Raw genomic sequence first — 23,377 nt, forward strand, 5'->3', positions numbered from 1 at the left:
AAACTGGACTATTGCAGCATGTCTAATAACAAGGCACAATGACTTAACCATCAAAAACAATTTTTATTATATTCTTAAGAACTTACAAAGTGTTTCTACAACTTGCTCCAGTAATTGCATTTCTCACAATGATTTCTAATAAAATAAACTAAAAGAAAAAAAAAAAAGACCACACACAACATGATACCACACTATATACACCTATTAGAATGGGCAAAACCAAAAAACAGTGACAATACCGACTGCTAGATAGAGTATAAAGCAACGAGAACTCTCATTCACTGCTGGTGGGAATGCAAAATGGTACAGGCACCTTGGTAGATAGTTTGGTAGTTTCTTCAAAAACTAAACATACCCTTACCATACAATCCTGCAATCATCCTCCCTGGTGTTTTACCCAAAGGAGCCGAAAACTTACAAAACCCTGTACATGAATGTTCATAGCAGCTTTATTCGTAATTGCCAAAATTTGGAAATAACCAAGACATCCTTCAGTAGGGGAATAGATAAACAAACTGCGGTACATCCAGACAAAGGACTATTATTCAGCCCTGAAAGGAAATGAGCTATTAAGCTATGAAAACACATGGAGAAAACTTAAATGCAGATTACTAAGTGACAAACCTAATCTGAAAAGGCTGCATTCTATATGACATTCTGGAAAAAGCAAAATTAGAGAGACAGTAAAAGGATCAGTGGATGTCAGGGCTTCAGGGAGAGAAAGGGATGAATAGGCGGAACACAGGAATTTTAGGGCAGTGAAACTATTCTGTACTATAACGGTGGATACATGTCATCACACATTTGTCCAAACCCATAGAATGTGCAATACCAAGAGTGAACCCTAATGTAAACTATAGACTTTGGGTGATTATGACGTGTCAATGTAGGCTCATCAATTGTAACAAATACACCACTCTGGTGAGGGATGTTCATAAAGGGGAAATTGTGTGTATGTGTGGGCAGGAAGTGCACAGGACATTTCCATATCTTCTACTCAATTTGCTGTGAAGTTAAAATTGCTCAAAAAAAAAATAAGGCTAATAAAAAACAATTTAAGTTGAATAAAAAAGTTAAATAGAAAAAAAAGATTTCACACAAATCATAAATATATGTGTGTGTGTACAAATTTATGTTCTACTGACCTGTACCTGAGCCAGTGATAGAGTGGGGTGGGGGGGGAACTTGGGAGCCAAAAAACCTGACCTCAAGCTGCTTACATAATTTTGAGATTATTGAGTTATTCATTAAACAAGCCTGTATTGAGCACCAACTATCTGCCAGGCATTTTTCTCAGTACTGAGGACACAGCAGAGAAGAAAAACACGAGGTAAAAAAGCCATCTTCATGGAGCTGACATTATACTGACTGTGAGTTTTAGGGTCTGACAAACCTGGGTTCAACTCTGACTTCTCCAAGTTCTGATGTGACACCTTGGGCAAGGTATTTAAACATCCCCTGAAATTTATATCATCCTCATATAGTGGAAATGATAATATAGGGAGTAATGAGATGTGAGATTTTACACAAAAAGCTTGTTGCAGAGTGTCTGACACACTTCAATATACATCAGCTCCTATGATTAAGTTGCTTGACCAGTCTGAGTCTCAGCTCCATGGATAACAGATAAGAGAAATGGATGAGATAATTGTCTAGAACAGTGACTGACACATACACCAGAGTGAGCAAATAAGAGCTCCCTTTGCCTTCTGCCCATTCTTGATAATAGTGAAACACAGGAAATAAGTTAATTGCCAAGTGGTCAAATAATTAATTGCAATCCACTGGGTACAATAATTAAGCCATCAACAATGACAAGGACTATAACAGCACAGACAAGCTTATAACATAGCTTTGAAAAGGAAAAAAAAGCAAAAATTTAAAAAATACAAAATTATAGACTACTCTCAACTACAGCTATGTAAAAATAGCGGATGCCAATGAGAGTGTAAACTATCAAGGAAAAATGGGAAGGAAGACCTGTCAGGATGGTGAGACTAGAAGTGAACTGACAAATTTGTATTTCTGCTAATGATCTTTCATAGATTTGGTAATTAATAAATTGTTTTAAAATGACCGTTTCTCTGATGAAGGTAGTCTGTACAGACAACTCCGGGAGGCACTGTTCACATACATGACAACATAAATGGTATCCCCTAGAGCTGTGCAGGGTGGTGGTACTGCTTCCTTCACGTTGTTAAAACAGGGGATCCCCAAGCCAAGAGTCCAAAATGACTCCTGTGATTTTTTAAATCACAAAATGGTAGCCCTCTGCAATGCCAGGGCCACAGGGGTGACCTTCTACCCACAGGTGGAGAACAGAAAGCAAATAGGCCAAGATCGGGGCTGCCTCCTGTCCTCATCTTTGCCTGCAGACGTTCATTTCAATGCCACATTAACAAGACTGAATTTACTGTGAAGGTCTATGTACAGGCACTGTGGCAGACACAGTGTCTCAGGAGTAGGCTCCTTGCCTTCAATGAAGAGGATCGTAATTCTCCTGGGGAAATATGAAAAATAATCATAAATAATTAAAAATTATAAACTTCAGCATGAGTGACTATAATAATTACCGAAATTCGTTCATCACTAAGCTGTAGCTGATAAAATGTGTTTTAAACAGTAGTTCCTCCAAAGCAGGACTGCATCACTGGACAGTTAGAGCAGGCATCGTCGTCCAGTGGTAACTGTGCAGTGCAGGGTGGCAGGTGCCTGGGAGTCGTGCAACGTGCAATATGGTGGCTCTACTGATGGCAAGTTCACATTTTCTAGAAAGAGGGGCTTCCCTGCTCATGCTATAGTTCCCTTGGTACTTTAAAGGGACATGCTTTCACCCATCAAAGGTACTTTGGAGTAGGGCCACGAGGAAGACGACTTGACCTTGAAAGACCAGGAGAAGGATGCCCTGCAGTCAGGCCATCTCTAACATCAATCATTGCAACAGTCTTCCCTCTGGAATGGGGAGTCAGACTGAGGCAGAGGGAAAGCAGTGCAGGTGGCCAGCTTCCTCAGCGCTTGCGCCAATCTGTGCCTCTTTGGTTAACATCTTCTGGAAACCCTGAGGCTGCCTAGTCCACTCCTCAGTGAGAGTGCTTTGAGAGGGGCAGGAATGGTTTGGAAGTGGAAAGGGCACTGAGGGAGGGATACCTGGGAGAGGAGGAGGAGGATGCGAGGCGCAGCCAGGCCAGGACTGGGGCTGGAAAAGGAGGTACGGTCCAATGTGTGGGGCCCAGGCTTCAGCTCCCCACCTTTTCCCAGTGAGGAATGTTTAAAATTTCCCTGATGTCTCTCTGGGCTTCCATCCCTAACCCCCCCAGGAGCGTCAAAGGAGAAATATGGGAGGTGACAAGCTAAAGATATACAGGTTGAGTATCCCTTTTCCGAAATGCTTGGGACCAAAAGTGCTGAATTTTAGATGTTTTCGGATTCTAAAATATTTGCTTGTACATAATGAGATATCTTGGGGAGGGGACCCAAGTCTAAATAGGATATTTATTTGTTTCATATACACCTTATACACATAGCCTAAAGGTAATTTTATATAATATTTTTTATAATTTTGTGCATGAAACACATGACCTGTCACATGTGGTCTGGTGTGGAATTTTTCACTTGTGGTGTCATGTTAACCCTCAAAAAGTTTTCGATTTGGGAGCATTTTGGATTTTTGAATTAGGGATGCTCAAATTGTGCCAGGAAAGTCTTTAAATACCACAAATAAATAACTCCCGGGTTTTTAAGGGCAACGAGGAACCCCTGCAGGTTTCCTTGTAGGCAAGTGTGAAGCTAAGGAACCACGACCGTCAACTCAAGCGTGTGCTGCCCACAAGAGGTTTCTAAAAACATCGGCAAGTACCCTATTTCCACTCACACCTGCCATTCACTCCTGCACAAGGCTCCTCTCAGCGACTTACTTTATCCTTTGAAGGAACTTCTTAAAACATTCCCAGGTCCCTTACTCTACACTTCATGGAAGGATTTCTCAAAGCTCCTGAATTTGCTCCACACATTACATTTCTGTGGATTTGGCTTTGCCTAAAAACACTACAACTGCAATCCAGGTCATAAAGATCCTACATTTAACAGAAAAAGAAACAAACAAAACAACGGTTTAAATACTTGGAAATTTTCATAAACTATTTACATGGGGGGTTATCTGTGAATACTCATAACCTCTAACTCCACGCCACAAGAAGTTGGGCACAAAATGAGAGTGACTGCCAGGGATAGAGAAAGCACAGCTGCACACACGTGTGCGCGCACACACACACACACACACGCACAATCTCTGGTGTAGACCCCAGAGTGACAGCACAGCCGTCCAGTGGGGGGGGGGGGCAAGAGGCAGGCAAAACTCAGTGATTCGTGGAGACATCTGTAACAGGGAAAGGGGGCACATCAAAGCTACTTCTTTTCTAATTCTCCTTTTCATTTTGGGGGGTTCTCCCATCCCTCACTTCAAGATAAACACAAAAGCTCAACAAACAACAGATACAAAAGATGGCACCAGACAAAAAGGAAACAATGAATCTATTCCTTAGAAGCTAGATGTTCTCAAATCTGGAGAATCTGGGCCAGGAACGCACAGACTATTGCAGACCACAGTGTTTTCTCATGGGGAATGCCAGCAGGTGAGGCAGAGACTGACGAAGAAAGGTAAACATCTGACAAATGGCATGGCCTTACAGCAACCTGAGGCCCCAGCTGTGTTCCACTCATTCAGCTGGAGAATTTGTACTGAGAACCTGGTGTATACCAAGCAGTGCAACAGAAGTTAGAAAATCAAGAAGTGATTCAAAAACACTCGTTAGGTTTTGGGTAAGCCTCTGCTAGAGCCTAAGTATTAGCCACTGTGCTAGAAGCTGGGGATGCAAAGGTGGGTAACCCACACTCTCTCCCCCAAGGAGCTCCATCCTAGTGAACAAGACAATTACCTTCTAACCCAGCATGGAAAGGGCCAGAACACAACCCAGAAAAGCCCAGAAGAAAAAGAAAGTTACTCAGGCCAAGGAAGAAATAGTTGAGTTGGATCTTAAGTGAGAGAGAGATTTCTCCACACAGAGTTCTCAGGAAGAAACGGTGCTGGGGATGCAAAGGTGGGTAACCCACACTCTCTCCCCCAAGGAGCTCCATCCTAGTGAACAAGACAATTACCTTCTAGCCCAGCATGGAAAGGGCCAGAACACAACCCAGAAAAGCCCAGAAGAAAAAGAAAGTTACTCAGGCCAAGGAAGAAACAGTTGAGTTGGATCTTAAGTGAGAGAGAGATTTCTCCACACAGAGTTCTCAGGAAGAAACGGGAACTAGATGCATAGAGAACTGACGCTGTACCGTGCCCTAGCCAGATGGGGACAGGACCCCAGAGTGCACATCAAAGGCTCCCTGCCTGAGTCAGCAGTGCCGCTGGGTGGGGAACCACTGGGAAGTTCAGTGCCTTATCTGACCTGGGGACAGAGGGGACATGAAGGACTTCACAGGGTCTTTTCAGGCTGGACTGGTTTCCTTTAATCCCAGAACAAAAGGGCCCCTCAGAGAAGGGAGATGCAGAGGACAGAACTCACTGGCTTCCAGCCGCAATGATTCCATTAGGCATGATGAGTCATCCACAAAGAGAAAACATTGACAAATCCTGGGGTCGAAAGCCTTTAAAAAGTGGGTGCTAAACTGCTTGTCCCTTTCCTCTGGCACTGAGTGAATGCACAAGGGTACTGGAATAGATAAAGGTGCTGGAAACAGGCCTGCCCACCTGTCTGCCAGCTTCTCTCACCTGCCCCCACCAGGCAGAAGAAAGGAAGGTATAATCTCATTCTTTCCCATCCCATCACCAATCAAGGATATAAGAATTTGCTGGCAAAAGAATTTTCTCTCTGGAAGGGTTAAACCTACTACCACTCACATCTTCCAGTGAATTATTTTAATCAGATTCCTCTCCGCCTTGCTCAGAGAACTTGATCAAAATGAGAGCTAGCCATTATTGCACACGTCCATGCTCTAGGTACTATGTAGTAGGTCCTAGGAAGATGGTTCTACTCCCATTGAACAGAACAGGGAATTGTGGTGAAAAGAAGTCAAGTAATTTGCCCAAGGCTGAACTAGAGCTGGTGAGGGGGGAGCTGGATTCAAATGCTCTTAACTGCTTTGCTATGGGTAAGAAGGTTGACAAGAGAGAAGTCATTCTAGAATGTACAGAGAATGAATGGCTGAAGGCAGGAAGCTATTTTGGAGGGATGCTGGCCAAGTGCTTGAAGAAAGCAATCTCTGGCAGATGAAAGGGACAGAGAATGGGAGGCAGGGACACCAGGCTCAACCTTTCCTGCTGGGCAGTTCTTCCAAGCACCAGCCTGTTCAATGCACTCATACACCCTGAGGCCTGCTTTATCCAAGACACCGAGGACAAGGGCTGCCTTCGCCAGATGTGCCTGCAGTTGGCTCTAGGAGGGCTGGGGGTTAAGGGAAAGGCTAAAAGGACCATTTCTTGGCCCAGAAAGGACAAGTTTCATCATCATGGCAACCTAAATGGTTAGCACAGAGCTGGCAAAGGGAAGCAGTCGTGACATCCCACCACAGTGCTGCCTGCTGATTAGGCCCCAGCATGAGTGGAAGCGAGGAAGGGACTACTCAGGCACCAAAACTGAATGTGCTGAGACCACAGTCACACAGGAGGAAGATGACCGGGTGGGTGGGGAAGTTCCTCCTGCCTCCCGAAGCACTGGCCTTCTCCGCTGGACTCTGAGTGCAGACCGAAACCAAAATGAAGAGCAAGGAGCATTTTTCTAAAATGGGGAGGATGAAGTGGCTGATCCATAGTGAACCTCAAAAAATAAAAGTCCCCAATAATAACAATGATAATAATGCAAATGCAATAAAATATTATTAAAGCACAGCACGGTGAAGAAAGATAAAAGGAAGTGGTATTCTTTAGCCCGGGTAATATAATCATAGTTACAGCTACAGCATACTAAGCGCTGACTGTGTCAGGTGCTATGCTAAGCATGTCACATGCATTATCTCAGATAAGTCACCAAACAGCTCTGAGTCAGTGTGGTAGGTGGAATAATGGCCCCCAAAGATACCCATGTCCAAATTCCCAGACCCTGTGAATGTTAGCTTACATGGCAAAAGGGGCTTTGCAGATGTGATTAAGGATCTCAAGATGGGGACAGCACCCTGGATGACCCAGATGGCCCAATGTAAGCACAAGGGTCCTTATAAAAGGGAGGCAGAAGGGTTGGAATGAAAGATTGGAAGATGCTACACTGCTGGCTTTAATGACGGAGGAAGGGCCCATGAGCCAAGGAATATAAGCAGCTTCTGGAAGCTGGAAAAGCCAAGAAAACATATCCTCCCTTAGAGCCTCCAGAAGAAATGCAGCCCTGCCAGCACCTTGATTTTTAAGCTTCTGACCTCCAGAACTGTAAAGAAATAAATCTGTGTTGTTTTAAGCCACTACATTAGTGGTAATGTGTTACAGCAGCCACAGGACAATAATACTCATACAGTTGGGGACTAGCTTTTACTCCCATTTTCCAGATGAGGACTGTGAGGCACAGTGTGGCTAAGGAAGCTGTCCCTAGTCTTATAGCCAGCACTGGTGGAGCCAGGATGCAGAGGTAGGCAGTGTGTCTCCAAGGCCTGACTTTCGCCCGTCACTGCACGGCCTCCCTGAAGAAGAGAGAGGCTGGGAGTGACATGACTGTGTTCAAGGTTGCCAGGTCCCCACAGGTCCCCTCTCAGCCTTGCTTCTATCTACCCTCAGAGTTCTTAAATTTGGACAACCCATACATGGGGCTTCAGAGGGCCCACAAACCCCTCTCCGAAGCTGTTTGCTGCATTTTTTGTATATGATTATTTATTCAATTTACCCAGCGTGTCCTAAACCTGGCTGCATATCAGACTCCTCCTGGGAGCTTTCTGACCATTCATTTTCCTGGGATCCACCTCCAAAGATTCTCAGGTAAGGTCCAGAATTCTGCATTTTAAAGCTAATTCCTCAGGTGACTGTGACACACCAGGGTTTTTGCCTTGTCCAGAAACGACAAGGCTCCCTGGCTCCCCGCCTGAGTGCCCAGGCTTCCTGGCTCCCCCACCCCACAGGGACAGCCTGGATCCTTGATAGTTTGGAAGGAGCCTACATAACCCCAAATCTGCCAGGATAGCTTAGAACATATGCTGTAAGTCATATAAGGGCCCTCTCTCCTCCCTTGATGGCAGGTTCTAGACAAAAAGGCAACAAGGACTTTGCGTAAGGAGCACACTCACTCCCACTGCTTCATACTGAGTAATGCAAAGTCAGAGACCTCTCACTTCATACCTCCATGAATGGTCCACAGGACTAGACAATTCAGGGATACTTGCCACCCAGCAAAGTAGGCCTACAGCTCTGGATAAACCTGAAGTCCAAAGGCTGGTGCAACCGTCCCTAAGACAGGTTTTCCAGGACCTAGGGGCTTCCTGGCATCTGGATGATTTTTCTGTCATAACTGCTACCAATATGTGCCAGGCACTGTGTTTTATACGGACTACATTGTTACAAGAGATGTTAAGATCCAACCCCATCTTAAAGATGAGACAACTCACTCTTAGAGATAGAGGTTAAGTAACCTGCCCTGGGACACTCAGCTAGCAGTGTGCCAGAATAGAAAACCAAGTCTGCCTCATTCCAAAGCCCTTGTTTTTAACCAATGCTTTAAAGAGAAATTCAATAAAAAATAAAGTGGCAGAGAAGACGGGGTGGTGTGTGTGTGTTTGTGTGTGTGTGTGTGTGTGTGTGTGTGTGTGTATTTAGTTTATACCCAGCCGTTTCACAGCAAGCCAAGCAGCATTTCCCAAAACTGGCTACATATCAAAATCATCTGGGGTGCTTACAGAACAGACACAATCCTATTCCTGATCCTGGCCCTAGCTCTGGCCCTGATTTACGGAATCAGGAACTCCAAGGACAGAGCCTGGAAGTATTTGTTTTTGACACACTCCCTTGGCTATTCTGAATCAGCCCATCCACAACAGTGTTCAAACTGGGGTTCATCCAAAAGGGAGGTGTCCAACCCTCTGCTCCACCAAGCTGGCCAGAGAAAAGTGTGCTGCCCAAAACGCCCAGTGGAAGACCAATCAGACACGGAGATCCCTGATCAGCATCTAACAGGCCCTTGAAGGTAGTTCTAAGGCCCCTTCTCCAGAATTATTAAGAGTAAACTTTCATTTATCCAAAGCAGGGGATTACTAAGTGAATTTTTATAGTCAAATGCTAATTTGAAGAGTTGGCCTCAAAAAACACCCAAAACACTATAAACAAATAACTTTGGTGGGAAGCTTTGGCCATAATGCCTGATATTCACTGGAGTAAACAAGATGGAGAGGTTTATCTCCAAAGCCTCTATCCCAGGAACTTAAGCAACAGAAGCCAATCTGTAGATTATCTAAATCAGACACTTTCCACAGTGTGACTTTTTCAGGGACATTGCTGCAGTGCCAAGGCCTGAAAAAAGGGCCAAGTGGGTAGGGACTCAGTCATGAGCCCTCCTGTCTCTACTACCAACCAGCTCTTTTCTTAGTCAAATTAACATCATAAGCCTGTAAAATAGGGAGTAATAAGAGTTCTTACATCCTAGAGTTGTGTGAGGACTCACGTGATGGGCCACATGGGGCACAAAGCCCGTCACCTGGCCTGTCCAAGGAAGCCTTCACAAAAGTGTGTGGTCTGTGCCACTCTCCAGACCACTGTGTTCACATTTCACAGCCCTGAAAATGGGATGACCTGGAGGAGTGAACACAAGAGCACCCTCATCACAGAGCAGGCAAGAAAACCGCCCCATCTGTCAGAAGGCTGTTCTCCCCACCACCAGCAGCAGGCTGTCATCACTAAACAACATGAAGGCAGCAGTCTGGTCTGTCCTGTTCACTGCAGTGTCCAGAGCACCTAATATGCTGAAGCTGCACACGGGGCACACATTTGATGAATAATAAATAATACTAAATAATATAAGAAATAAGAAATAAATGATTTGATGAATAAATGGAATAATGAAGGATAAATGAAGGAAAAAACATTACATATGCATACACACGCGACATACACTACATGCACTTTCTGGGGCATGGTCTTAATTAGAGTTTACCATGCACCCAGGATGCTGCTAGCCGTTTACATTATTCTTCCTACTTTGGGGACTCTGAGGCTTAGAGAGAATAAATAATTTGCCTCAGAACACACAATTAGTATACGATGGAGCTGGAAATCAAAGCCAGGTCACATGAAAGTGCCTGTCATCTCCCATCTTTCTGCTTTTCCCTGCCCCCCATTGCTCCAGCCTATCCTCAGACAGCTTTGCATTCTGACAACTTGAGTTCACTGCTTCACAACTGGCTAAATGTTGGGAAATTATCTAGCTCTGGTCCAAAATACTCACTCAACAGAAGGATCAGAGAGGTGCAGACAGGGAAGCACCTGGCAAGGGACACCTGGCCAGAGATGGCAACACTTGTCACCTAGCCCCCCCATCATGGGTCTATCAGTTAGATTTCTTACTTCAGCATCTTCTGCCCATAGCAAACAAATCCCAACATAAGCATCTTCCTCCTTTCCTTGTAGTTTAGAATACATTCCTTGTCGGGGAGGACTAAATACTGAGGAAGCAGATATCAGAGACCACCATCAAACCCATGATGATGTCTAAAAATTAAAAACAGAAACTACAGCTTCCATTTATACTGGGTAAGATGCTTCATGAGCCTTATTTTATCAAATTTTCACAACAACCTATAAAGTAGCAAGTATTGTGCTTCCTATTTAATAGGTGAAGAAATTAAAACTTGAAAGGTTAAGTAAATTCTCAAGAGCACGCAGCTAAATTAAAGTAGTAGAGCTGGAACTTAAACCCAAGGCTGGCAGCCATTCGCATGCTCCCACTTAACCACTAGGCAACACAGCTTCTAGTTTCACCTAACACAGGAAGTACTCAGGTTGTGTTCGTGGGTGCCTCTGAGCCCAGAAGTAGGGAATCCTTAACCCAATGTGGCCTTGAGCAAGGAACACCATCAAGTTTCAATGCTTTGGTCAACCCAGTCCCGGGAAGGCTGCCAAGAGCACTTTCTGAGAGACTGAAGTGCTGGGCTGGAGCAATTATCAAGTAAGCGGAGTCAGAAAAGGCTGCAGCCCCCCCAGAGCTCACAGTCTAGTGCGGAAGACAGAGCTTACAGACGTCACCACCCACATAAGTCATTGTTTATTGTCTTAACTCCTATGAAAGAAACATACAAAGAACATGTAGTCAGGGGCCTGAGCTGGTATGAGTGGCTGGGGACATCCTCCCTGAAGAAGTGGCATTTAGGCTGAGGACAAGTCAGTCAGAGGGGTTAACCAGGAGGAAGGGAGCAGGGCCTGGCCCTCTTCCTTCCTTTCCACCCAGACTCTGCTCCAGCTGCAACCTGGTTTGGCAGAGGGTCTAAATGCCACCCCCCAAAACAATGCACCATCAGAGCACCAAGCAAGCCTGGCATGAGCTCAGCCCGAGCCATCACACTCAGGTCTCAATTAATGAACCCACATCTCTTACATCCCAGATTATCAAGGCCTATGTGTAGCTTGTTAGAGCACTGCATTTATTCAAAAAAATTGGTTTCTTTAGAAGGGAAGAGTTTCTGTAAGGAAAGAAAAACCCAGAATGAATCCTAAAATAAACAATCAAAGCTAAACAAAGGCTAATGGTCTTTCCTTCCAAAGACGACTCAGAAGCCATGCTGTGAATTTTTCAGTTTTGACTCAGAAAGTTCAGTGGGCAACCCCTGGGGAGTCTTTGCTAAGGCCAGAGTTAAAAAACCTGTTTCTGCACTGAAGGCAGTTATTCCAGGCCTCCACAGTCCGTAATGGCCACTTCATCTACTGCGCCATCAGATGTATAGCTTTTCTCACACAAATGTGCCACTCAGGGTTTTCTTTGACAGCTGGCCAATTTCCCACTTAGGCAAGGATAAATGTGCTTTGTTGTTGTTGTTGTATGTATTTTATGCAAGACCAGTATGTATTTCCTTAGCCAAATAACATATACATTCTGACTATCATGGGATCGACTTGGTCAATCCTTATTAAATAAGGTCACATTCTCTAGTTCAAAGAACACAGAATCTGTAGTAAGACTAGTCAGGCCATTTACCCTTCTACCTGAGGCAAATCCCTTTCTTTCTTTGAGTCTGGCTGCCTCACCCAGTAGAATGAGGGTGTTGATCCAGAACGCAGGTTCTCAAACCCAAGAATTCTGCCTTGGAATCCACTGGGGAAGTGTGTTAAACGTACAAGCTCTCCAAAACCCCGGCCCAGGCAGGAATCTGAGATCCTTCTAGTGCTAACACCCCATGACTTCCTGAAATAAGGGTGAGCAGATGACAACTGAACCACTTCCCTATAAATGTTTAATTTCTGAATTTCAATTCCCTTAAGGAGTTAGCAAAAAAGAAGGGTATCTGAACACATGACAAGAAGGTTGCTTAATAGCAGGAAACAGCAGGCATATATACTCCATAGGTAGCCAAAGGCTACTACTCTACAGAATGGAGTTAAAAGGTACAGACAACAGCTAGGACAGCATATTAAGGAAAAGTGTGTATCTTCATTCATTAGACCCCTGATGATTGTTGAATGACAAAATCACATAATTATTGCTGGGTTTTAAGAAATTTAATCCTGAAAACCATGTAGGACAGATAAGAACAGGGAGTCTGGCAGAAAGAGCAGTTGGTAGAGCTAATAAGAGGACATGGGCAGAGGAGCCACATGGCCCAGACCTGTGTTCACGAAACACCTCCAGTCATCTCCAAGTGAGGCCATGTATACAGTCAGAGAGGCCCACTGCAACAGGACTGAAAGATGCTCAACATTCAGCTGTAAATGCAGGTTCCACAAGGAATATGGTACCAATAAATGAGTAACATTTCAGTATATACAAAACTTTATCATTATTTTTGTGTGTATTTAAAAGCATTAATTTCTTAAAGTATAAGCAGACCAAATTTCCATATCCCTGTTTTGAGAATTTTTTTTTTTCCATGTATGGGGAGCCTTGGGAATGTAAGTGGATCAAGCCTCTCTCAGCTTCTGAGTTTATTTCAGGTGTTGGATGGAATGACAAGAGCCTAAGGTAGGATGCTGGTCAGGGAAAGCAAAGAAAGGGACGCAGTGATGTGATATAACCTGAGTAGTCTAGAGAAGACCTGACAGCTGTTAAAGATGGGAGTCAAGAATGATTCTGCAGTTTCCAGTCTGGGTCATGAGGAGGAGGATGGTGCAATTAATAGAGCAGGAAGTGAGGAGAGGAGGTGGCATGCATGAGAAGAAGATGAATTCCATTTTGGATATGAAGGACCTTGTCTATTCTTTTTGTCTTATTTGCCTTTAAATGAGCCAAAGTAATTGGTCAAGGGACACAAAGATCAACTACATTGTTTATTGATAAAGTAAAAAATAAATAAAAATGAAAAAAAATAAATGAGCCAAAGTAACACCACTGACAACATTGCTCTTGACTGGAGGGAAGGACAGTAAAGAGCCTCTGTCCCATGCTCTGCCTTGGACCATGGAAATGCAAACCATCAGAAAAGCACCTACTGGGCCTGCCCCGTGGTTCACTCGGAAGAGTGCGGCACTAGTAGCGCCGAGGCCATGGGTTCGGATCCTATATAGGGATGGCCGGTGCGCTCACTGGCTGAGCGTGGTGCGGATGACACCGTGCTGAGGGTTGTGATCCCCTTACCGGTCAAAAACAAAAAAACAAAAAAAGAAAAGCACCTATGCCGTTCTTAGGAAAATCACAATTCCTTTAGAGATCTGAGTCATTCATCACAGATTTCCTTGAAAACTCCCCTGAGGTTAGCTCACAGCGGGTGTTATATATACATGTCACTGATCCACTACAGGAGGTTCCCTTCAGCATAGAGAAAGAAGATGTGGACCTAATGCTATGACCAGATTCAGCTTAGAGCACTTTTGTCTGTGTTCTCCATTCTGAAGACCAAGAATACCCACTTCCCCACTCACCCAACACTCCTGCCAAAAAAAGAAAGGAAGAAGAATAATAAAGAATATAATTCATAGAACCAGAGAGTAATAACAACCAAGCAAGAACTTTGAGATCATCCCAGTCAATCAATGGTTTTTACAGATCAACAATCTGAGACCTATGAAGTGAAAGCACACAAGAAGCCAGAGGCAGACCCAAGCCCGGTATGGAGGTCCCCAACTGTTATTCCTTCCACCTGGGAGCCTGTCAAGACTCATGCTCACTTTCCTAAATTCTAGGGCACTGCACCTGTGACAATGTGATACACACACATAGGGCATGTGGCCCTACATGCTTTAATTGCTGTATGCAGTAAGAAGCCTGGAGGTGGGCATAGAAAAAGAAGAGATGCATTCTCTCAGCATGTTTTCACTGAGATTCCCAGAATCTTTTAATAATAACTCACATTACTAATTATATTAGTCAACTAACAACTTTTTTTTTTTGGCGGCAGGACAGTGCAGGGATCCGAACACTCAACCTTAGTGTTCCAGCACTGTACTCTAACCAACTCGGACGATTGTCCAGCCCCTCAACTAACCACTTTTAAGAGAAAGATCAATACATATTTTTCTTTATATGGGGTCTGAAATCAGTATACGGGTGTTATTCTTTAAAAAAAAAAAAGAAGGAAACAAAGATCCTACACTCACTCTAGCATAAAGTATATGTTTTGTGTGTTCTGAGCAGAGTGAAAACTAGAAGCCCTCACTGTAACTCACCACTCATTCTGGAACACATTTATTAAAAGAAAGCTTAACAGCATGTATCTGCAAACCATAAAAATCTCAAGAGTTAAAAATTAAGTTTCAAAAAGAACATTGTTGTCATGGCCACTTAAGTATTATTTATTAAAAGCCTTAATATAACTAGAATTTATGGAAGAAAAAAATAGGTAAATCAGATTAGATTAAGAAAAAATACAAAGCAGATTAAGATACAATGCTCACATTAAAACGGAAGGTTTTTAACATTGGTTTGAATAATAATTTAGGAAGGAATTGAGGCAAAGAAGGCTCTTCTGCCCATATAAAACTGTAACTGAAGAAGAGATAATTATCCAATTACCTTAATCTAAATCTTAGTTTTCCAAGAAAAGTTTCTAGATGATTGAATAAGGATCAGATCCTTATTCTGATACCTGTTTTGCAGTTTCAAGTGGCCTATCTAGAAATTCCTTCATCTGCATTGGAAACCACAGTTTTGCTTCAGTTATAAAATAAGAAAAAGAAAAAAAGATACAAATATATATATATATATTTTTAAACCAAAACTACGAAAACTTTCCTGTATTCCTAGTGAGAGTAATTATCAGTACCAACACACATAGAAAGCAACTTAACAATATCTAAAAATCACAATGCATATATCCTCTCACCCCAAAATCCTATTTCTAGAACTAAATCTTATAAATAAACTTCACACATAAAAGGTTATTTATAGCAGCAATATTAGTTAACAGAACACTGGACATAGCACGAATGCCCATTAATAGGACACTTTACCTGTTAAATAAATTATGATATAGCTATATAGTAGAATATCATGTATCTGTAGAATAAGTGCTCATATATATGAAAAGATCTCTAAGATATTAAGTAAAGAAGTCAAAGAACAAAACAGTATGCATTATACCCACCTTTTGTATTAAAAGGGAGGTACTGAAAAAATAAGAATCTATGTTTACATTTGTTTATAATGAGATTTTTTGAGATTAAAAAAATTAAAAATGAATAGATTTTAGAAGGATACATTTTATCAGCACCACACTCTCCCGAGTGAGCCACGGGCCGGCCCAGAAGGATACATTTTAAAAAATGGGGAATGAGATTGGAGAAAAGTATTTCACTGTGTATCTTTTTATTTTCTTTGATTCTGGGAATGTGTGAATACATTACCTATTCAAAAAGCTAAATAATTTTCACATAGCCAAAGCCATCTACTTAGTAGTCAAAATATTTCATTAAATAATTTGCTTCCTTATAAAACAAAGAAAATAGGTGTTTTAGCATATCCTCAAATGAATCTGACCTTTGAACCTAAAGCAAAATACGAAATTACTTGACTTTTGTCCTTCCTTAAAAGAAAAAGTATTTTTCTATGCCTTACATAAATGTAACACATTTAGTACTTTACTCTAAAAATAATCCCATCTCAATGTTTTCAAGTTAAATCTGAACTTGGTTACTGACAGAAAAACCGGCCAAATTCCAGCAATGCAGTTACTTTTAAGAGCTTTCCTATCTCACCAAAGAAAATACCCATACCTTGGGCCGGCCCGGTGGCGCACTGCTGTAGTGCGCCGCTTGGGAAGCGCGGCGGCGCTCCCTCCGAGGGTTCGGATCCCACATACAGACCGGTTCCCACTCACTGGCTGAGCGAGGCGCGGGAGCAACGCCGAGGGTTGCGATCCCGTTGCCGGTCCCGGTCCGGTACGGGGGCGACACTGAGGGTTGCGATCCGTTGCCGGACACGGAAAAAGACAAAAAGGAAAAAAAAAAAAAAAAGAAAATACCCATACCTTTGTCAGAATGGTTCTTCCTCCCATGAGGGATGCGGTGAAGGCACAGAATATATCCATCTTCTGTCTCAACTAAGTGTTCCTCAGCAGGGAATCCCCAGTAAGAGATAATTTCAGTCTATGGAGAAAAAGGACAATGGAAATTACACAGACAGATCTGATGTGATTTCCCACATTAACAGGCAAAGCAGAAGACAAAATGTCAATGATATTCTCCAGGCTTTATTTAAGAAATCAATCGTTATTGAAATTTTAGTCTGCTCAATCTAGTACCCAACATCCCATCAAAAGAGTAAATTCTCCACTTGTTTTATCCATATGTTCTACCCACAGATATTCAGTTAAACTTTGGCTTCATCATTCTAGCATGTTCCACACCAAGCATGTCTAACTTTACCACAGCTCTGGGCCTCTTTGTTTCCATCCTGCCTACCAGGCACAAATAAACACTCATTTCTCTCTTTCTTAAATACGCCAGGTAATACTGTGAAAGTGTAAAACATTTCCCATGTTTTAAGAGGTCCGACCCTGGAAAATAAAGTATAAAAAATATTAATCCATTTTTATCAATGGACTGAAAAAATTACACTAGAATGTCGACATGGAGTTGAAGAAAAGCTGAAAAAAACAGAATTATGATCAAATTCATTTCTCCATAAGGAAAGATCCATGAGGTAATTGTTAATCAGGAGCTCAGCGGGATATGGATATGTGAAAATTGTCAGAATCAAAACGGTGTCACTCGTGTTAGGAAAAACCCCTGAAAAATAGAGCTGGGGAAGGCCATGAAGGGAGGGTTCTTATGCATGAAAGCCTGATAGAAATCATCACAAAGAACTCTGCAAAACCACAACCTTGCAGAGAGGCCATCACAACCTTAACAAAAAATATTTCTGGAAGGACATCTGCCCAGCAGCTGTCTGTCTAACTTTAGACTGACGTCAAGTAGCCAAGGATAATTATCCGACAACAATTATGTAATCCTCCATCACTTTTCCTTTAAAACCCTTTGTCTTTTTTTTCTCCCTGAATACACATGTAGTTTACTATGACTTGCATATTCCCATTGCAATGTTACATTCCCAATTAAACTCATTTTTCTTTGAGAGAGCCTCTCTCTGTTTATTATTTAACAGATAATACAATTATCCAAAAGATTTAATGTAAATAAGTGCTCTCTACCATTAATTAGGTAAATCAGCCCTCTCTACCATAAATACTTGAAAGGATTTAATTTTATTATTCTTATAGGAATTATTTTTTTTAAAAGGGGGAGTTTAAAGAAAAGATTTTTGATAAGAAATAAAATTTAACCTTAGACTCTGTTATTAGGTCTCTTTTGGCTCTCTGTGATTTCTCTCCAAGAATCCAAGTTACCGGATTCTTCAGTTGGGTAACTGCACCATCTGTTTTAAAGTTGCTGCTTTCTTTAATAACCTGTATTTTTCTGATTTTTATACCTAAATGAAGTATTTCCAGATTTTATCATTTACTTAAGATTAATAATGTTACAATGTTTTAATTAAAAGATTGTTTTTGCTTATTTATTCTAACAAAACTTTTTTCAGATACTTCAGCTTTTGTATTGAAGTATGTTCTCTGAACATTCTGAATCACAAGCTTTATTCAGTGTAGTCTAAAACCAGCACAGTAATGTTCTAGCAAAAGTTTTGACACTTTTTTATTGTTCTTTAAACAAATTCAGTGAGACTTAAAAAAAATGAATAAAAATCACTATTTGTCTTATGAAGAAGTATATAGTTTTAAAAGTAAAATGAGATTTGTTACATACACATTACCTGGTGGGAAAAGTCTAGCAAATTGAATCTAAGATTCAGAGAAAGTGAAAAGCATAGGAACCGTAAAGAGAGTAAAGTTGTGGCTTCCTGTGGCCCATATAACTGGATTTAAGAAAATAATTAACATTTGTCACAGATGCATTTTAAAAGCATGTGATTTTGAGATACCTACCACATTCATGTTTGCTTCAGGATCCACACCCATCAGTCTCCCAGTGGACCCCTCTGAATGTAGGGTCCCAAGGACCAAACAGGCCACCAACTGCAAGAGCTGCATTTCCATCCTGTATAAAACAGCCCATCATTATTTGCCTGAATTTTACCACAGAAAAATATGTTGGCAGATTAATGTTCCCATAAAAAGTTCTGAAGTAGGTTCAAGGCAAAGTAAAAGTTAGGTGAAGGGCAAATATGAAACAAATGACCTCAGTCACATCTGGAAGGAGCAAATGAGGAATCCTTTTTTACTAAGAAACCTCCCCAACTGCCACCCATGGTTATTATGTGACCTCTGGAGCCCAGCACACCACTCACCTCCTCACCACAAGGTTAAAGATTAAACAAATTGTTCTTGGAGAAGTAACAGAAAGCAGAACTTAGAAGAGGATAAACTGAGAAAAGGAAAAGCCACAAAATTCTGGAGCCTGTTAGTTTCCCAACTTCTCCCCTTCTGCTTGTGATTTAAACATTTTTACATTTGGCTAATATTAACTCTTGCTTCCCTCTATGTACTCAATTCCCTTCTTGCCCAGATTATACGTCAGGATGTAAAGTTTGTCACTCAAAGAAAAAAAGTGAAATGAAAGAAAAGAGAGCCTGTAAGAGAAACAGAGAGGAAGAAGTTGACCCCTCTCTCTCCTTCTGAAAGTCTCCAACTATCAACAAAGACCATTCTAATTTCTGGCAGTGATGGCTCAAAATCACAGTGTAGTGTAGATGGTGAGGATGTTAAAGGCAAAGCAAAGTGACTCTTCTAAGGACACAAGATGGTTAGCAGAAAAGCTGGGACTACAGCCCAGCTGCATACATTTTCTTTAAAACAAATATCATCACTTAAAAAGATGTGTGTATGGATGTCCATACAAAGACTTACATGCAAATATTTATAGCAACCTTGTGTGTAATAGCCAAAAAGTGGAAAAACCCATATGCTCCAGATGGGTGAATAGAAAATTATAGTATATACATATTACTCAGCAATAAAAAGGAATGAACATACAACAACATGGATGAATCTCAAAATCATTGTGTCAAGTGAAAGAAGCTAAACTGAAAATAAATAAATACCGTATAATCCTATTCATACAAACTCTAGAAAATCCAGCCTAATCTCTATTGACAGAAAGCTGCCTACGGAGAGAAGGGGCAGAAGGAAAGGATTACAAAGGAATGCACAAGGAATCTTTTGGGGGTGACGTACAGGTTCATAATATTGAACGTACTGATGGTTTCACAGGTGTATACATATGTCAGAGCTTACAAAATTATACAATTGAAATATGCCCTGCTATTGTATGCCAATAATAAATACCTCAATAATGCTGTTTTTTAAAGATACTTGTGCTTAAACTGAGGGTTCCACAAGTCTTAAAAAACTGGTTCTCAGGAGATTGCAAAAGTGAATTGAATCCTTTCTGTTGATGCAGTTCCTCACGAAATTATTTTTCCAAGCAGCAGTTAAGTAGGGAGTGTTATCTTTTTTTTTTTTTTTTCCTTTTTTGTCTTTTTTTGTGTCTGGCAACGGATCGCAACCCTCAGTGTCGCGCCCGTACGGGACCGGGACCGGCAACGGGATCGCAACCCTCGGTGTTGCGCCCGCCCCTCGCTCAGCCAGTGAGCAGCCGGTCTGTATGTGGGATCCGAACCCTCGGCGGGAGCGCCACCGCACTCTCAAGCGGCTCACTGTAGCAGTGCGCCACCGGGCCTGCCCCCGGGAGTGTTATCTTGAGTCTACATTGGCAAAGTCCACGGCTTTTACTTAACAAGTTTATATTTCTTTACCATAGTTGGGAAGGGCTGTACAGACCTGGGCTATCTTTCATCGTACATACAACCTCCCACAAGTCTATTATTACTAGAGAATAAAGAGTAGACCGAAAGGAAATAAAATAAAGGTTCTACCACAATTTAAAATAATGAAGCATCTGGCAGTAGCTGCTTTCCATTCAGGGCCTATTCTACAGAACCTGAACCCACTGTCCAGAGAAAGCGCCACCAGATTAATAGCTGAGGCTACTGGACTGGAAATGTCACCCAGGTCATTTTCCCTACGAACACAGCACTGAATTAGTTTCTCAACATATTAGTCAAGCGATTCTCACAAAGGATGAGGAGTTAAAAGGAGAAAAAACAAAACAAAAAAACCCTCCAGCCTGGATTCAGTGTGTTCTTTTAGGCTCTTTTAGCGCCTTTATCTCAGTTCTTTGAGTTTGTTACATGGCAGTTAAGTGCTTGTCTGTCCTCATTTCACCCCAGCCCGAGGGCAGAGTCTGAGTCAACTCTGTACCCCCAGAACCTGGGGGCCAAGTGTGGGGCCACTATACTAGATGCACAACGCAGATTTTGAAAAATAGGACAGGGGCGGTCCAGCAGTTCAGTACCAGAAAAGAAGGCCCCAGTGCAGCTCGTCATTTAGCTTTCTAATAGAAACTCTCCCATTTAAGATCTAGACGCTGCAGGCAGCGCTTCCAACCCATATCAATTACTCCTCCGCCAACCCTATGGCAGTACCATTAAATCCACTTTCCAGGAAACTGAGGTTCGCCCGAGTTAAGTACTGGAAGCAAAGTGCCAGCTGGTTAAATAGCAGTACCGCTGGAATTTTAACCAGGACCGATGCCCAAGTCTGCTCTGGACCACGGCCTTGGCTAACGAGTTAAGAGAGGTCGGGCAGGATGCCTGGAGGAGCTCACAGGAAGAGAGGACGAGCGAGAAGGAGAGCTGGGAATCAGACATCCCAGCTGTCCCCTCAGAACGGGGACTCTGGCAGCTTCACCGACCAGCGACAGCGCCTATCCAAGAAATCAGAGAGCGCCCGGGGAAGGGTGGGCAACTTTAGAGAGCCCCGACTCCTGGGTGCTTGGGAGGTGCGGCGGCCACCGCCCGCACAAAGGCACCCGCAGGTACCCCACGCAGTGTTCCACGGACCAAGCGCAGAGGGTCCTGCGGGCCTGCAGAGACGCTGGCGCGGGGACAGAGGTCCGCGAGCGGTGCGCCGCCCTGCCCCCGGGGCCGGTGAGGCAGGCCGAGCGCCAGCTCCCACGCCCACCTGCACCTTATTCGCAGCCAGGGCTGGAACTCACCTGGAACCGTCCTCCCGGGCCGCTGTCCCCAGTCGCAGTGCTCGCTAGCGGGGGCCGGGGTGCAGGGTTAGGACCTGCTGAGGACGGAGGCGGCCCTGGCAGGGGGGAGGGTGCCTGCCACCCCACTCCGTCTATTCGCGCGGCCAACCAGAGCAGCCCGCCAACGGGAAGTGCCACGAAGACTCCGCCCCGGCTGAGCACACTCGCTTCGGAGTCAGCCCGCGGCCCCCGAGGAGCATGCGCGGTGCCCGTGGGCGGGCCCAAGAGATGGGAAGGTCGGCCCGGCATGGGCGGAGCAGATCCCCTGCGGTACCTGCACGCCGTGCTGGTACCTGGTCTCGTAGTGGCTGCCTCCTGTCCTCCTCCCCTCCCCGCCAGGAGCTCCTGCAGGGCTGGCACTCTCTGCATCAGGCATAGAGCACGTGGGTCTGCAAATGAAAATAAATTATATGCTCCATGTAAAACGCTTAGCATTGTGCCTGACCCAAAGCAATCTTGCTGTACATTTTATTTTATTATTATTAAAGATTAGTGAAAAGAGGAAGAAATATAATATTCAGTATGCACATACTTAGTAATCACTTCATTCAACAAAAATTTTATTGAGCACCTGCTAAATGCCAGGCATTATTAAGACACTGTGGGTATAGAAACCAAACAAGGTCCCTGTTCTCCTGCTTTTTTTTTTTTTTTTTTTTTTTTTTTTTTTTCTCACAGTTCCAGAGGCTGGAAGTCTGAGATCAGGGTTGAAGCATGGTAGGGTTCAGGTGAGGGCCCTTCTACACGTTGCAGACAGCTTCCTTCTGTTGTATACTCACATGACAGAAAAAGAGCAAGAGAATTCTCTGGGGTCCCTTTTATAAAAGCACTAATCCCATTCATGAGGGCTCCATGCCCATGACCTACTCACCTCCCAAAGGCCCTACCTCCAAATACCATGACCTAGGAAGCTAGCATTTCGATATATGAATTGGGGGTCAGGGAGCAGCAGGGGAGACACATACATTCCATTGCTCTCCCTGTAAACAATCTTGAACTGAACTCAATTTTTTTTTTTTTTTTTTTGTCCTTTTTGAGACCGGCCGCACCACGCTCAGCCAGTGAGCGCACTGTGAGCGCACGGGTCATCCCCATATAGGATCCGAACCCGCGGCGGGAGCGCTGCTGCGCTCCCAGCGCCGCATTCTCCCGAGTGCACCAGGGGCTCGGCCCTCCTGCTTATATTCTAATGGGAAGAGACACGCTATGAATAACTATGTAATACATGAGGTGGTGATAAGTGTGTCATGAAGAACAATAAAACAGGGTAAAGAGACAATGAAGGAGGATGCTATGTTATGTATATGGTGATCAGAAAAGAACTCTCTGATGAAGTGACATCTGAGCAGACAGGAAGGAGGTGATTGAGAGCCACATGGATCCTGGGGAATGTAGAATATAGCAAGTACAAAGGCTCTAAGGCAGGAACATTCCTGGTAGATCCTAGCCAGAGCAGTGAGGTCTTTGCGGCTGGAACAGAAAGTACATGGTTCGAAGTAGTAGAACATGATGTCCTAGAAGTAGATGGGTGCTTGAGGATCCACTTCTCAAGATTTTGCCTTTTCTTCTGACCAAGATGAGAAGTCAGTGGAGGGTTTTTAACAGAAGGGCAACATAATCAGGTTTACAGTTTGGAAAAATCACTCTGGCTGCTGGGGTCACCTATGG

At 43.2% G+C, this 23,377-nt stretch overlaps 1 protein-coding gene across 1 annotated transcript in view; it reads right to left on the reverse strand.

The window, feature by feature from the left end:
• The window catches only part of LIPA (lipase A, lysosomal acid, cholesterol esterase), a 39,673-nt gene extending 17,925 nt beyond the window's left edge, over positions 1-21,748 (reverse strand). Inside the window, exons 1-3 of the mRNA XM_008591036.1 lie at positions 21,671-21,748; positions 18,541-18,652; positions 16,570-16,687 (exon numbers count right to left, since the gene is read on the reverse strand). Of these exons, the coding sequence (XP_008589258.1) occupies positions 16,570-16,687; positions 18,541-18,651 (229 nt within the window). The 5' untranslated portion in view covers position 18,652; positions 21,671-21,748. The remainder of the gene's footprint in view (positions 1-16,569; positions 16,688-18,540; positions 18,653-21,670) is intronic.
• Positions 21,749-23,377: the final 1,629 nt, after the last annotated feature.

The sequence above is a fragment of the Galeopterus variegatus genome, unplaced genomic scaffold, assembly GCF_000696425.1.
Source record: "Galeopterus variegatus unplaced genomic scaffold, G_variegatus-3.0.2 Scaffold6594, whole genome shotgun sequence".
NCBI classification, from domain to species: Eukaryota; Metazoa; Chordata; class Mammalia; order Dermoptera; family Cynocephalidae; genus Galeopterus; species Galeopterus variegatus.